Source organism: Hypomesus transpacificus, chromosome 20 (assembly GCF_021917145.1).
Source record: "Hypomesus transpacificus isolate Combined female chromosome 20, fHypTra1, whole genome shotgun sequence".
Classification (NCBI taxonomy): domain Eukaryota; kingdom Metazoa; phylum Chordata; class Actinopteri; order Osmeriformes; family Osmeridae; genus Hypomesus; species Hypomesus transpacificus.
In genome coordinates, this window is record NC_061079.1 from 4,964,403 (window position 1) to 4,979,979 (window position 15,577).

At 50.4% G+C, this 15,577-nt stretch overlaps 2 protein-coding genes across 2 annotated transcripts in view; one reads left to right on the forward strand and one right to left on the reverse strand.

Moving 5' to 3' along the window:
• mark4a (MAP/microtubule affinity-regulating kinase 4a) overlaps nucleotides 1–6,485 on the forward strand; it is a 10,844-nt gene extending 4,359 nt beyond the window's left edge. The window contains 16 exon segments of the mRNA XM_047042902.1: nucleotides 373–438; nucleotides 1,232–1,302; nucleotides 1,517–1,573; nucleotides 1,961–2,197; nucleotides 2,290–2,322; nucleotides 2,324–2,410; nucleotides 2,718–2,817; nucleotides 3,078–3,187; nucleotides 3,352–3,535; nucleotides 3,629–3,840; nucleotides 3,982–4,085; nucleotides 4,568–4,736; nucleotides 4,738–4,844; nucleotides 5,221–5,303; nucleotides 5,885–5,929; nucleotides 6,421–6,485. Of these exon segments, the coding sequence (XP_046898858.1) occupies nucleotides 373–438; nucleotides 1,232–1,302; nucleotides 1,517–1,573; nucleotides 1,961–2,197; nucleotides 2,290–2,322; nucleotides 2,324–2,410; nucleotides 2,718–2,817; nucleotides 3,078–3,187; nucleotides 3,352–3,535; nucleotides 3,629–3,840; nucleotides 3,982–4,085; nucleotides 4,568–4,736; nucleotides 4,738–4,844; nucleotides 5,221–5,303; nucleotides 5,885–5,929; nucleotides 6,421–6,485 (1,730 nt within the window).
• A 4,261-nt stretch (nucleotides 6,486–10,746) lies between these two features.
• ckma (creatine kinase, muscle a) lies at nucleotides 10,747–15,203 on the reverse strand. Its single transcript, XM_047043283.1, has 8 exons — nucleotides 15,096–15,203; nucleotides 13,394–13,602; nucleotides 12,886–13,040; nucleotides 12,589–12,721; nucleotides 12,202–12,373; nucleotides 11,974–12,097; nucleotides 11,663–11,852; nucleotides 10,747–11,274 (listed from the first exon to the last, which is right to left on the reverse strand). The coding sequence occupies exons 2-8, from the start codon at nucleotides 13,584–13,586 to the stop codon at nucleotides 11,096–11,098; spliced, it is 1,146 nt and encodes a 381-aa protein (XP_046899239.1). The 5' UTR covers nucleotides 13,587–13,602; nucleotides 15,096–15,203; the 3' UTR covers nucleotides 10,747–11,095.
• Between the last annotated feature and the right edge of the window lie 374 nt (nucleotides 15,204–15,577).

A 15,577-nucleotide genomic window follows, 5' to 3' on the forward strand; every position in this document is an offset into this window, starting at 1 on the left:
TCTAACGCAGCCGATATTCATGTGGCTTGACTCAGTGTGCAGTCCAAGAGCCTTCCCCGGGTAATCAGGCTTTCGGTCCCAGCCTGTGTCTGTATGTGTTGAACTGGCCCTGCTGACAACTACAGGAGTTCATCCTCCCCCTGCCCCGGGGGTAGAGGGCATGGGGTTGCGGGTGGGACTAGGGGGTGGGGGGTGGGGTGGGTGAAGGGATTTTCTAAAGCTGAAATGTCATATGAATAAAATTTTAAAAAGCACCGCTTTAGGCTGAAGCAGTAGCCCATAGACAAGGGGAGACGAGATGAGGGTTTTGAACACGAGAGATTCTTTTTTGACTACATCTGATCTTAATGTGGTTTTGTTTGCGGGCTACAGTGCAGCTGTTCGAGGTGATTGAGACTGAAAAGACCCTTTACCTAATCATGGAGTACGCCAGTGGAGGTATGTGCATCAGTCCAAGTCTATTAAAGCTACGCAATGGGAGTCAGATGGCTGAGCGGTGAGGGAGTCGGTCTAGTAATCAGAAGGTTGCCGGATTGATTCCCCGCCGTGCCACATGATGTTGTGTCCTTGGGCAAGGCACTTCACCCTACTTGCCTCAGGGGGAATGTCCCTGTACTTACTGTAAGTCGCTCTGGATAAGAGCGTCTGCTAAATGACTAAATGTAAATGTACGCTAACCCTGAAAGGACACCATAGGTCACCTGAAGACCCAGGGAAGAGTTCACATTAAACCAATGACCAGACACCAAGCAAAAGCAAATATTAAAGTCTGCATCAAGTTTTTTTTTTAATAAAGAATCTAGCAGTCTGATTTAACTAATTGTGTGTAACTAAAGGGTATTGGGGGGAGTATGGTGGGCAAGTTGTAAGAGGCTTATGGCTCATGACTAGGTTTGAGTTAAGTAGGAGACTATTTCTGAAAGCCGAAATGTCAATAGAATCACATCTACGAGGCAGCCTTCCAGTGCTCCACCGACTCCTGATTTAACCAAGATAACATATAACATCCTATTAGCTCTTGCTAGCAATTTAGCACATGAATGAATGTGTAAATGGAATTCATGAAATAAAATCTTTATACCAAGACCTGCTCAACGGTATTCTAGTAGCTAGTAGGATGTAGCTAGTGGATGGGTTTGAAGGGCTTTTTGAGGCATGTTCTCACGTCGACCCCTCCCACCTCCTCCCCCCCCCTCCCTCCTCCCCCCCCCTTCTCCCCGCCTGCTCTCAGGTGAAGTGTTTGATTACCTCGTGTCTCATGGGAGGATGAAGGAGATTGAAGCCCGAGCCAAATTCCGACAGGTACGTCTGGAACACTTCCTCCCGGACCCGTCTTATCCGTCGGACGGTCTCTCTGTCTGTCCGTGGGTCTTGTCTGTCTGCCTGTCTGTCCGTGGGTCTTGTCTGTCCGTCTGTCTGTCTGTCTGTCTGTGGGTCTTGTCTGTGCGTCCGTCCGTGTGTTCCTTGGTGTCCCTGTCCATCTGCGAGCCTGTTGATCCTGTGTTCCCTCCCTCAGATTGTCTCTGCGGTTCACTATTGCCACCAGAAGAACATTGTCCACCGAGATTTGAAGGTGAGATGACAGACGAGGAACACGTGTACATAAACAAAGTGAATTTGGATGAAAGATTAATTCATTTACGAATCTTGCAACTCATTAGAAAGGAAAGAGCCGTTTTTTATCTGATAATATTGTACTTAAACATCGGCAGTGACTAGTACATGGTATGAGTCATCTCTCGCGTTGTCGATGTTTCCTGTGACCTGGATGTCGAGTGAAAAGTCCTTCGCCCTCCCCCTTCTCTCTCTCTCCACTTTCAATCCATTCTCCAAACCTCTCCTGTGTTTTCTTCCTCCCTGTCTCTCTCTCTCTCTTTCCCCCTCTCTCGCTCTCTCTCTCTCTCTCTCTCTCTCTCTCTCTCTCTCTCTCTCTCTCTCTCTCTCTCTCCCCGCGAGCCAGGCTGAGAACCTTCTCCTGGACGCCGATGCCAACATCAAGATCGCCGACTTTGGCTTCAGCAACGAGTTCACGATGGGGAACAAGCTGGACACGTTCTGCGGCTCCCCCCCCTACGCCGCCCCGGAGCTCTTCCAGGGGAAGAAGTACGACGGGCCCGAGGTGGACGTGTGGAGCCTGGGGGTCATCCTCTACACGCTGGTCAGCGGATCACTGCCCTTCGACGGGCAGAACCTCAAGGTGTGTTGCCGGAAGCCGGCGAGTTTGCGTTCGAGTGTGCGTTTGTTGTGCATGGTCCCCCACGTTGACGGTGTGTGTCGGGTGGCCCGCAGGAACTGCGAGAGCGCGTGCTGAGGGGAAAGTACCCGCGTGCCCTTCTACATGTCCACCGACTGCGAGGGAATCCTGCGCAGGTTCCTGGTGCTCAACCCCTCCAAGCGCTGCACCTTAGACGTAAGGAGACCCAACGCACCCTCTCACACCCGCCGGGCACACGCGTCAACAAAGGTTTTCCGGAAAAGTCAGACCGTAGAGGCTCTCTCTGACGTGGTATCAGAATCAGAATCGATTTTATTCGCCATGAATGTTTGCACAAACAAGGAATTCACTTTGGCAGGGAGGTGCATACATTAAACATATAGGAATATTGAAACTTAAATATGTGGACTAACTATACAAAAGGAGCAAAGTCTAGCTAATACTAAGGGGGTCTAGCTAATATTAAGGGGAAAAAAAAATATATATATTTTTTCCACTACAGCAAGTGATGAAGGACAAGTGGATAAATGCAGGGTATGAAGGGGAGGATCTCAAGCCCCACATAGAGCCTGTCGAGGACTACAGTGATGCCACTCGCATTGGTGAGCTAGCCATGTCTATTGGGGGACGCTGTGTGGCATTGTGTGGTGAGCCATTTTGGGAGCGAGCTGCAATTTGGGGTGGGAAGTAGCCTTTGTTATTCCCTGCTAGCCTTGTTGTTCCCCCCCCCCCCCCCCCCCCCCCCCCCCCCGCCAGCATAAGATAAGGAATGAGGAACGCGACGTAATCCTTAAGCGTTGAAAAATGGGTCGTTACTCCTCGAAGTATTGGAGATGTTTCTGAAATGTGACTCCTCTCTCAGAGGTGATGGTTGGGATGGGCTTCACTCCCGAGGAGATCAAGGATGCTTTGCTCAACCAGAAATACAACGAGGTCACCGCCACCTACCTTTTGCTGGGTCTTAAGAACGAGGTGAGCCGGACAGGCCTGGTCTACAGGGGGCGCAATCACGTACTGTACCGTCTTTTTCTACGTCACCTTTCTGAATTTCGACCATAACAATACGCTTCGCCAGCGTTTGGCGTCGGTGCGCGAAGGGCCTGACTCCTGGTTTGTCGCTGTGTGTCGTTTCAAAGGATGGGACCGAGTCTCGTTCAGCCAGCAGCCTGTCTCTGGCCAGGGTGCGGCCCAGCCCCATCACCAACGGGACCAACAAGCACTCCTCCGCCACTGGCTCGTCCTCCTCGTCCTCGTCCTCGCACAGCAAGACCCCTCGCAGCGCCTCCACGTACCACCGACAGCGGAGACACAGCGACTTCTGTGAGCGTCGGGCGGGTCTCACGTCAAAGCCTGTGTGGGCCTGCTCGCTTCTTGACTGACGTTTTGGGTCTTGTGTTGCGTGGCCTTCCGCAGGTGGGCCCTCCATGCCGGTCATGCACCCCAAGAGGAGCCCCACCAGCACGGGGGAGAGGGAGCTGAGAGAGGGCCGCATGCCGCCGCGCAAGGCCAGCTGCAGTGTGATGGGCAGCCGGAGTCTGCCCCCTTCCAGCCCCATGGTCAGCAGCGCCAACAACCCCAACAAGTCGGAGATCCCCGACCGCCGCAAGGAAATGACCGCAACCACGGTAAGACGGGAGGGGGAAGGGAGGTCGACGAGAGGTTCCGACGTTGTTGTCGGACCGTCGTGGGGTTTCTGGGACTGTCGCGATTTCGCTATGTTTGGGTTTTTCTAGCCTCGAGCCTGACCGCTTTGCCCCGCTTTTCAGAACAACATCCCTGGCAGCGCCATGACCCGCAGGAACACGTACGTGTGCACCGACCGGTCCAGCACCGACCGACACTCCTTGCTGCAGAACGGCAAAGAGAACAGGTGACTGCGCTTCGCCTCGAATCGGGAATTCGGTTTGGGTTTTCTTCAAGATTCACGATTTTCTTGATTATTTGTCACATATATTATTATTGTACATGGTACAATATGCAGTGAAATGTGTTGTTGTACCTGCAACCACTTCAATACATAAAATTATGCTAAAATAGATAAATAAATAGTATAAAAATAGACATAGATAAGTTCCAAGAAAGTAGTCAGATGGCTGAGCGGTGAGGGAGTAGGGCTAGTAATCCGAAGGTTGCCGGATCGATTTCCCGCCATGCCCGCCGTTGTTTCCTTGGGCAAGGCACTTCACCCTACTTGCCTCGGGGGAAATGTCCCTGTATTTACTGTAAGTCGCTCTGGATAAGAGCGTCTGCTAAATGACTAAATGTAAAAGTAAATATGAGAAATAAAAGGGTTAGGGTTTCTTGTCAAAGCGCTTGGCTGACGTCACCTCTGGCGCTTCCCTCTCCCTCCAGCTCCCTGACCCACCGGCTGCCCCCGGCCTCCCCGTCCACCCTCAGCATCTCCGGGGCGGGGGCCTCCTCCTCCTCCGGGGAGCGCTGCCGCCTGACCCGCGGCTCCACCGTCCGGAGCACCTTCCACGGGGGCCAGCTGAGGGACCGGGGCCCCCCCGTCTACTCGGCCCCCCCCCACCTCCCCGACCCTATCCCACGACGCCGGCTCGCTCCCCCACGCCCGCAGCCGCGCCACCTCCAACCTCTTCACCAAGCTCACCTCCAAACTCACACGCAGGTAGGTGTTGCGGACTCCACCCTCCCCCGGCGTTTTCTTTTCTCCCTTACGCAGGCTAAGGGCTGGTTCCGGATGTTTCTCCAGGCCCTCCGGAGCTGGGTGTGAGAGTGGATGGCAGGCTAAAGGGCTTGGGCCCACGCCTTCCTCCTGTCTCCTGGATTAGCCGACCTCCCTTTGCCTCAGCCGTAATCACATGTCTAATCTAATGAAAGCTCTCTCTGCCTTATCCTCGCCTATCAGCCTCGGCTGCGCTCTTCTGCACCGACCCCCTCCTCCGCCATTCAATCATATTCTCTCTCTCTCTCTCTCTCTCTCCTTTTGTCTTTTCTCTTTCTGTCTTGATCTCATGCCCTTCCTCTAACTTTCTCCCCACCAGGGTCAATCTTGACCCCTCTAAGCGCCAGGGCTCAAACAAATCAGTCTCGGGCTGTACTCTTCCACAGGGATCCAAAACAGTTAGTAAGTTCCAATGTCTCTAGCTTCTCTCTGCCTGCCTGCTTGTCCGCCTGCCTGTCTCTCTGTCTGTCCGCCTGCCTGTCTTGCTTGCTGGATGTATAGATATGTCGGTCTGCCTGTCTGCCCTGGTATGCAATCATATTCTTATGAAGTCTACATTGCTGGCTATTACTTTGCATTTATGTACAATACCACTGAGACCGTTTGTCAGCCTGTCTGCTCATCTGCCTCATGCGTTTTTTCTTTTCATATCGAATGACAGGGGGCCATTTTTTATTTTGCGTGTACTGTCATGCACAGCGAGGTGTATGTGGCGGGTGTTGTAAAACCAGTAGATGTAAATGCTGCTGTCATTTCAACGTGGGTTACAATCAAGACACACGGTATCAAAAGTGCATGTGGCCATCTCGACGTGAACGAGGCTGGATGTTGTTGTTGTTTTCTGTTGGTTTGTATTCCCCTTTTTTTTTTTTACTACGTTTGAATGGCATCACCGTTTGCGCACATCGGTAATAGGTGATGACTCACTGGGCATTCTGTGTCAACAATGCCGCCTTTATCATGCCGTTTCCTCTCGTCCACAGGGTCACAAATGAACCTGAGGGAGTCAGCAGATCTGCGCTCACAAGGTCAGCACCACCGACTGCAGCAACATCACATGACCTTCCGATTCCGAACATTCCGAACCCAGGCCCTTAGCCAATCAATTACAGTGACCAAACAACCGCAACTAGACGTTTGATGTAATGGATGAGGGGCAAACCGGACCGCGTGCCGGATGTAGCCAAATATTCGGGATCAAATGGGAGTCTATGGGTCGAGTTAGAGCGAGAATGGTCTAAAGGAAGCAAAGGCTTCATCCAGCAGCTCAACTCTTTAGCATATCAGTGGTGGGGGCGGGTGGGGGGGGGGTGGGGGGGGGGGGAGCAGTTTCCCTGCCTCTGGAACTTCAGGAACAGAACACGTCTCCATCAAGGTTGACGGTTTCCACAGCATTGCCACTGTCACTGTCTAAACCCGTGTTTTCATGTACTGTCGACCCTTTTCCCCTTCCCCCTCCCTTCCCTCCCCCCCACCACCCCTCTCCGTCCCTCCACCCCTCCCCCACCCCCCCCCCCAGTCGCCATTTACCTGGGCATCAAAAAGAGGCCGAGCCCCGGGCCGTCGGACGTGGCCGGGATCTGAGAGGAGGCGGGCGGCGGGACCCTGCAGAGGTGGTGCTGGCTCTGCGGGAGGCGGCGAGGGGCTGCGGCTGCCAGGTCCACCACGCCGGCCCCTTCCTGCTCTCCTGCACTCACGGGGCGGCGGCGGGGGGCCGCGTGGCCTTCGAGGCCGAGGTGTGCCACCTCTCCACGGGCGCCTCCGAGACGTCCAACGGGGTGCGCTACACGCGACTCTGGGGGGCACCGCTAGCTTTCCGGGACATCGCCACCCAAATCTCGAAGGACCTCGAACTTTGATTTGGGGAGTGTGTGGAGGAGGATGAGAGAGAGAAAAAAATTCTTCACGGAGCAAAGTGGGGGCATAGGGCTGGACCCGTCAGAAAACAATTCCCCCCCCCACTTTGTCTCTTAGGTGGTTATAACCTTCCTTCCCTTTCCCCACCCCTTGTCCGGCCCCCACCTTCCATTTCCCCCCTACGCCACAAGGACTCCAGCCCCTTCCCCTAGCCCCCCTACTCTGTCCTCTAACCCCCCCCCCCCCCACACACACACACACACACACACACACACACACCGGACCTGGAGAAGGAGGGAATCCAGCGTGGTCTTTCTTTTACGTTCCACGAGCCATAATGACAATTACTTTGAATTAGTGGTAGTCATTCTTGTTTTTACCATCTCCACCTCCACCTCTACTTAAAAACATTGCTGTGTCTCGGTATGGTTTGTCGGAGCCACTCTGTGTCCTGTGTCACTGTGCGCACTTGTTCCTTTCCCTCCCTCTTTGACATTGATACCGATGACGTGATTATCCAATGACTTTTTGGGTCACCTGTGGACAATATGCACAAATGTGGAGACAGTCATTGGTTTAACAGGCACCACGAAAGGCTGCTTTAGGCCTTTGTGCACACCTTAGGATGGATCGGATTGGATTATTGGCAATGAAGACAGTGTTGACAGGGCTTTGAGCCAGCCAATCAGAACCAAACTCTTACCCTGGTTTGGCTCCGACACGATCGACTAGACAAGCTGGGCAGGGTTTGCCTTGAGCGCCTGTCTATTTTCCTACTAATGTGTTTGACAAATATGAAATGGAAAATGTAGATGGTTGGTTAGTGCATTACGTTAGTTAAGATACACTTTGGTGCAAGAATTGATCTCATCCTTCATTTGCTATCAGCTCCAACAGTACCAGTGCAGATATTATTGCAGTAAATTCATATTTACTGAGACAACATTTTTCATATGCAAACCATGTTAGCAACCTGTAGTTTTACAGGTCTAGTCATTAGAATTGAATCCATTTTGCAAGGGCTGCCCATATTTTAGGAAAGAGCACATTGGCCGAATCCCATTACAGAAACCATCTGATTGGCTGGGCTCAATGTCTGTGTTCGCCGTGGTCATTCTCAATAAACATATCAGACCATCTTTCTTAGCATTTGTATCTCAGCCCAGTCCAGCCTTCCATGGAAAGGTTATGCCCATTGATTCTTTAATCAGCAGAGATGCAGTCATGAAAAACCTGCATCGTTGTAAGCGTAGACCGTCGTATTTGAAAGTCCAGTTGCTAAACTCTTGCTGAGTGGTGACCGAAAGGGTGACTGTTCGATTTTGGCAACTACACAAGTAACTCGTTGCAGAACATACCCCTTGAATGCCACTTGGCTATGCCAAAATGCAAATCTGTCATACAAAACTGGGGAATAAGTCGTCATCTTTCCAGAAGCAATGCGATGAAGTTCACCGCAACTTCGGTTGGGTTCCACCCTGTGCCATGTGACTAGTCTTCATCCCACTACATCTGAGGTGAACACCAACAGTGTCTCGATGGGGCTACGTGTCTCCACAACTCCCAGAGGATGCTCTCACTGTTCCACACCAAACACACACATATACACACTGTGGCCTGCTCTGATGCCCTGGAGGGCTTTGGCAGCGGTGGATCCAATGAAAATGGGCTGTCTGGTCTGTTATGGATTCTCGTGGGTGGTGAGGGAGGTGGTGCACAGAAACAGAGTCAAACTGTTGGAAAGTCAACGAAGGCAGTGTAGACAGTGCTTTTTCCTGTTTGTCCGGCTGCCTTTGAAGCTGACCGTCCCCTATGCCTTCATACAGTACATGTTCAATGTAACAAAACGAAAAAAACAAAGACAAAAAAAAAAAAACGAAACAATACGAATTTCTATTCCCTCTCCCTAATTTGAGTGAATTATGTACTGTGATATTTAATGTAGGCTACAAAAGCCACAATTTATGGCTGGTGATTTACTGTTATTGCTCTATCTCAGTTGTGGCTTTGCTCATGGTGATCCTCCACGTCTACACCGTCCTCACCCCCTCCACTCGACAGAGACCACGCCTCCAGACCACCGTCACGCGTCCCATTTCGAATCTCCCGTCTGATACGCCCCCCCCCCCTCCCCCCCTTTCACCATGAGCGTTTCGCTTTCTCACGCCTGTTAGTTTGAGATTTCTCCCATTTTCGCTTGAAAAACACTCTCGACTGTCAGTTACCCCCCCCGCTCACGACGTCACGCCATCGGACCATCTTTCTGAGCTCGTCTGGGTGTCGTTTGGTCTGCTCTGCCCCTCGCCAACACTCTCTAACTGTACCCAACATCCCTGAAAGGGAGCGGAGACAGGCCCAAACACACAACGGGAGTCTCAGTCCTAGTCCTACTCCTACTCCCTGGACGTTCTCATTGTGGTATATATTAGCATTAGGTAATATAGACCTCAATGCACTTTGCTTTGACTTGAATCAGCACCTTCCGGTGGAATCTTGGTTAATACCCAAATTAGCCACTAGAGGGTGTCAATGTCTTAAATGTGAAACACTTCAATTTGTGGATATTTGCACAGGTACTTTATTTATTTTTTAGAATAATAATATCGTTAAAAAACAGGATTTATATCAGTCAGTTTATGGCTGTATATAAAATATATGAATATAGTATATATCTTAGAGCTCAAGGTTTATTTATAGCTAGATCAAGGGACGTAATTCTAGTTTAAAGCAGTTTCTGTCAATGACAATGGGCAACAATACCGACCTGCAATCCTGCATGACTTCAGAGTTTGGGTTTAAGGGGAAAAAATGAAAATGATTCTCACCAATGCGTGGATGCTTTATGAAGTAAAGGTGCAGTCCGTTTTTTTGGACATGAATACTAACACAATGATTGTGTATGGGGTCTTTTTCCCCCTCACGTACACAGATGGCAGGTTTTGGGTCATTTCCAATGATTTCACTCCATCTTGTGTTCCACAGAAACTTGATCTATTCAGAAAATGACTTACATATTTAACTCTTAAGAAAAAAAAAGTATTTGGGATGTTTCTAAATGACGTTCAAGACTTGTATTTGAAATTCTGGCATCGGAAAATCGTTACCTTTCAAAGTGATTAATGAAAAAAAACTCATTGGAATTCTCACCAATCCTGATAGACTTTGATATCAAAAAGCCTTGGGTTGCATTTAAGCCATAGAGATGTTGGTTTCGGTTTTTACTGATAGCAAGTGAGCATCTAATCGCTCGGAGTATTTCAATAAAGACCGCTGAGGTAAAAGGAAAACGTGTTTTTAGCTCCTACCCTTGGAATACATGAATTGGCGTTGTCTCCAAATGGACCATAGTAATCTTATAAGATGCATAGGAAGATTGTTCAGTATGTTCATGATACGTGTATGGAGAGCCAATGTGTCAGTGGTGTCTAAATGGTTGTTGGTTACAGTATTCTTACAGGGGGCCTCAGTATTAAAGTTATGTGCACTGTTATCCTGGAGCTGAATTTTGGAACCTTTGATGTAATATGCAATAGAGGCCAATAAGACTGAAGTAGAGAGACGTTGACCTGGTGGCTTACTGCTACGCCCTTAGACCCCTTGAAATCAAGCTGTAATGTGAGATTGATTGGTTTTGGTATACAGATATGTGAGAGAACATGGAGCTAATGATTAATAAAATTCACAGATGTTGCAAGTGTTTCTCCATGTTATTTCTTGTCCAGTCAATAACTTCATCAGCTTTCTGTAATTCAGCCAAAAGCACATTACAAGTTAAACTGTGCTTCATTAGTACTACAACCTTCACATATCAGCAATACCCCTGCCCTGAAACGATAATCAGTGTGACGTGTAAAAAAAACATTGATTTCTTTGTAATGGTTGCTATTTTTCCACATTATATGAAATATTCTGCTGCTTTGGATAATGTTAATATGATTCAAACTCTTAACCCGTGTGTATCACCGATGCAAGAACAAGAGAGACCGTGTTGTTATCTGGGGGCCAGTTTATTGAATCGAGTTCAATGATAACTTTTTACAACCAAAATGCAGGTGATGCCTCCGTCAGACAGAGCCTGACCAAGTAGGTACTGATCCCAGGGTGTCACCGACTGATCGGCAGAATGTGGAAAAAGTCGGAAGGAAAAAAAAGATGAGGAAAAAAAAGAAAAAAGAAGAATGACACGGGAGAGAGAAAAAATAAGTTGGAAGGAAGAAAAAGAGGTGAAACAGAGGCGAGAGTCTCCGATCGAGCCGTTTCCTCTGCGCGCGGGTTGGTTTGGCTTGATTGCACTTTATTGAACGATACAAAAAGAAAGACAAGACCAACGTCCCTCTCTACTTCTGGGCGGGGATCATGCCGTCGATGGCCTCTCCCTTCTCCAGCTTCTTCTCCATCTCCACCATCAGCTTGACACCGTCGACCACCATCTGGACCTGTTCCACCTCGGAGGAGCCCAGACGATCGGCGTTGGAGATGTCGAACACTCCACCCACGGAGGCGGTGTCCACACCACCTAGTCGGAGCAGGGGAGAGGGGGGATGAACTCATGCCTTCTAGAACTGTGTGTGTGTGTGTGTGTGTGTGTGGGGGGGGGGGGGGGGGGGGGGGGGGGGGGGCAGAGTGCGAATTATACAATGACAATCGGGGGGGGGTAAAAAAATATAAACAAATAACAATCGGGGAGGGTCTCCAGGGCGTTAAGTAATATTTAGAATTACAGATAAGAACGATATATATACATGTATCGACCCCCCTGGCCTGTTGTTTGTACCTCTTTTGGGGGGGATCCAAGTCTTAATTAGGGGGTCAAAGCCTCCTGTAATTTGCACCCTGGTGGGGGGGGGGGGGGGGGGGTAGGCATGTGTGTGTGTGTGTGTGTGTGTGTGTGTGTGTGCGCCAACCTGTTCCGCGCTTCTGCAGACGCAGCCTGCCCAGAATCTCGTTGAACTTGGCGTGTGTGCTGAGCTTAGGCAGCTTGACGTGGACTCCGCCGCGCAGGCCGGTTCCCAGGTTGGAGGGGCAGGTGAGCACGTAGCCCAGATGCTCGTTCCACATGAAGCCGTGGTTGTGCTTCTTGAAGATCGCCTCAATCTGCCAGACGAGACCAACAACCTCTCGTCAGTCAACGCTCTGAACGCGCGTAACGGTGTTTGTCTGCTGGTGTCTGGTGGCGTTTTTGGGCCCCCTCATGAGAGGGATCGTTTCCGCTCACCTTGGTCAGGCCGACGCAGAAACGTCTGAAGACCTCCTTCATGTTGCCGCCCTGCTCCATGGAGATGACGCGCAGGTGGTCCTCCTCGTTCACCCAGACCAAGAAGGACTTGTTGTCGTTGTGCCTTGATGCCAGAGGACGCGGAAAGGTCGTTAGCGCCAAAACACAGAAGCACCACGTCTGAAATATTAGTGTGAAGAGTCGGACGATCCGATTCGCTGTGCTCACCAGATTCCTCTTGCGTCGGGCCAGTCACGGGCCATGCCAGCACCCAGCAACAGGGGAGAGACGGGTTTGTCGAACAAGAAGTGGTCAGCGATCAGCTGTTCCTGCTCGGCATCGGTCATGGCCTTCAGGGGGTAGTACTTTCCCTTGAACTCACCATCCAGGCTGGCGAGAGCTGGGGAAGAAAACGCAACGGCAACAAAAGCATCACATCTTTTCCTGGTCTTCTCCCCCTGCCCCCCCCTTGTTTTGGAAGCCATTTTCTTCTAGAAGGCCAAGAAACCCATTTCAGAATTCACTCTCTAGAGAGGAACGTAGACGCTGGATTCGTTCCACCCCCCGCTCCCCCTCGTGCGTGGATGTCTGTCTGCAGGTAGATGTGGCGCTCACCCTCAACGGACAGCTTCTCCACCATTCTGCGCTCGCCGCGGCTGTTGTGGGGGGGAAGGGTGTAGCCCTTGATGCTGCGGCCGGTACGCACGCGGCTGCTCAGCACGTAGTTGGGGTCCAGGTCGTCACCGCCCTACGCAGAAGGGAAGGAAAACATTCTTGTACTACCTGCCGCATGGGTAAAACCATCCACATCCATCCACACGATTCGGTCTGTCTGGGTGACTTCTGCTCATCTGTCTGTGTTGGTGGGAATTTTGGCATGTTACTTAAAGGGCCCCTCGCTCTGGAACCTACCTTCAGGTTCTCGAAGTTCAGGTCGGTCTTGTGCTTGTCGGTGGGCTTGTATCCACTGTGACGGTCGGAGATGATGGGGTCCAGCAGGTCCTTGAAGAGCTCGTAGGACTCCTCATCACCAGCCACGCAGCCGACGGTCATGATGAAGGGGTGACCTGAGGACGGGAGGAGGGAAGGAGGGGAAGAGGGCCGTGGGGGGAGATGACGTTGAGATTCAGACGGTGTCACGCGAGTAAGACGACTGAGAAAGAACTCGCTAAACAAGTGGGAACTGTCAAGGCTGTCGTGTCGAATGCAAGCGCGCCAAATTTGATGGCTCGACCAAAAGCGCGGCACTTTGTTTGATAGAATGCTGCTGTATTCGCACGACCACAAATGTTTTAAAGCCACAGCTTCAGTGTTGCCGCTTGGCTCGGGATTCGTTCGACACCCCGGTCCGTCACAGCCTAGTGCCTGATAGAGAGGGATTTCTCGGGTGACTGTCCCGAAACCTCTCAGAGCGTCCCACCTGGGTTGTCCACTCCGGTCTGGATGATGTCATCCACGGTGAAGCCGCTGGAGGTCTGCTTGTCCCTCAGCTTGGCGTACATGTCCTTGGTCAGCACCTTGGCCATGTGGTTGTTGTGCTTGGTGAGGTCAGGATACTCCTCCTCAACTTTGAAGTTGAGCTTGAAGTTGTTGTGGGTGTTACCGAAAGGCATGATTGCGTTTCTAACACTGCGGAGGCGGAGAGAAAAACACAAGAGGGAATCAACTGTGAGGCGATTAAGACTTTGAGGTGAGGTTTTTTTGTTGGGGGGTTCGTTTATTTGATCCCGTTTGTCACTCTGAACCGAGAACGCGGAAACAGTCGTTCGTGGGTGGGAGCTTTCGAACAGGTTTCTATGGATACTACCTGAAACAGCTGCAACAGAACAGGATGAATACTCCTCCCCCAGCCACACAACACTTGCGTCACTCAGATTCCGAGCCCGCTGGATCAAATGTCCGTTGGGAATAGATAAACCAGGCAGAGACACGTGGTGCTGGTATTTTTAACACCCGCTGCCCTGCTCCCTACCAAACCTCCCACAGATCACACGTATAGTATTTCCGGGCCCTACCTTCCACCCGCTTCGGGTACACACCCTCCGCCCCCCCCCCCCCCCCCCCCCCCCCCCCACCCCCACCACCTGTAAATATGTTCCCCATCGCTGTCGACATGAATCTGTTGTGTACATTCACATACCGTGTGAATGGGTCAAATAGCCCTGTCTAAAGACCTCCATCTCCAACAGAAATCAGTTTGGCCCTTCTATCAGCTTTCGATGCTTTCGTCACTTCGGACTCTACCATGGCTCCCCTTCAGCTTTAACGACACATTCCATGGGTCACCTTTCTCCACATGCAACGTCCTTGCCGTTTGGGAATTCTTTACACATGCAGTAGTGTTCATGTTCGTAGAGGTCTCAGCTTAATGCTTTGGCAGGGTATGTCGTTTGTCATCAGCGTTTTTTTAAGGTTTGGCATTTCAGTTCTATTAAAGTCAGTGTCGGTTTTTGGGAAATCCATCGCATGATTTTAACAAACCATTGACCTGCAAAGTATTGGCTTTACTTGCAGCGTAATCCTCAGTCTGTCAAAAGAGCCACTTCTGCATAATATATTTTGAATTCAGGATAAATACATTCCTTAAGGGTTCATGCATAATTGTCCCAGTGGCTTGATGCCCAACACCCATTTAAAGAGAGCAACACTTCCCTAACTCAGGACAACCAACCCCTGAGACCAATCCCAGTGGGATCGAGAAACACCTGTCTGCACATCTCCGAGTCTGCTGGAGTGAACCGTCAGTGAGTCGTCAAACCACAGCTGCTCTGCAGCATGATCAGAACGTATTCATGCCGTAAGGTCAAAGAGGCCAAGTCAGTCTAACATTTCACATTGCACAGGTCTCCAGTATGCATTATGGGATCTCTTTTGTTTCTATTCGACAGTTACTGTTAATAGTTAAATTCCTGTTCTTCTCCCCTATGGATCTTGCCGTAATCCAACAAAGCACATCGATGTTACATCATATACAGTGTACAATATACGATTACAGTATTATTTTTTTCTGACGTTTATGCAGAATCACGTTTTCACTTCATCTAGACATCTTCCCCCTCCTTCCAAACACACATTAATATTGAGGGGTTCAATTAAAGAAAAAGTTCAAACAAATGTTTTACCTGCACACAAGACAAGAATTGAATTAACAGTCCCTGGGTTCAGATCCTGTTCACCGGAGGCAATTTAGAGGTCACCCAGCTTTCTCGGTCTTTGCTCTCTGCTTATATACTGGACAGACACACAGCCATTGGCTAGCGTTTTAACAGTCACTGGGCCCTCATTGGCCAGGGGCTGTTTCTGATACTTGGTTTAGTTTTTTGGAAGGCCAGGATTCACATCTCAGTCATCCAAGATGGAGCCTGCAGCTGCAACCTCACCCCTCTCACCCCTCTCACCCCCTTGCCCCATACATAGCTCCTGTGGAGGGGTGTGAGGGCGTTTTCAGAGAGGGGGGGGGGGGTGTTAGGGAAGGGGAGGAGTAGAGTAACAGCCTGAAAAAAGCTGAGCAAGACTTTTGCCAAATGCAACTGAGAACGGGGGTTCTTGTTTGGCCCCAAGGGTTGGACAAAGTTAGAATTCTCTCAAGGAATACTTTGCAAAC

Excerpts from the sequence above, each read along its gene's own strand:
- ckma (XM_047043283.1), bottom strand. The coding sequence starts at position 13,586 with ATGCCTTTCGGTAACACCCACAACAACTTCAAGCTCAACTTCAAAGTT. Across the intron at positions 13,041-13,393 it reads GACCGGAGTGGACAACCCAG|GTCACCCCTTCATCATGACC; the intron begins GTGGGACGCTCT and ends TCCCGTCCTCAG. Across the intron at positions 12,374-12,588 it reads GGAGAAGCTGTCCGTTGAGG|CTCTCGCCAGCCTGGATGGT; the intron begins GTGAGCGCCACA and ends TTTCTTCCCCAG.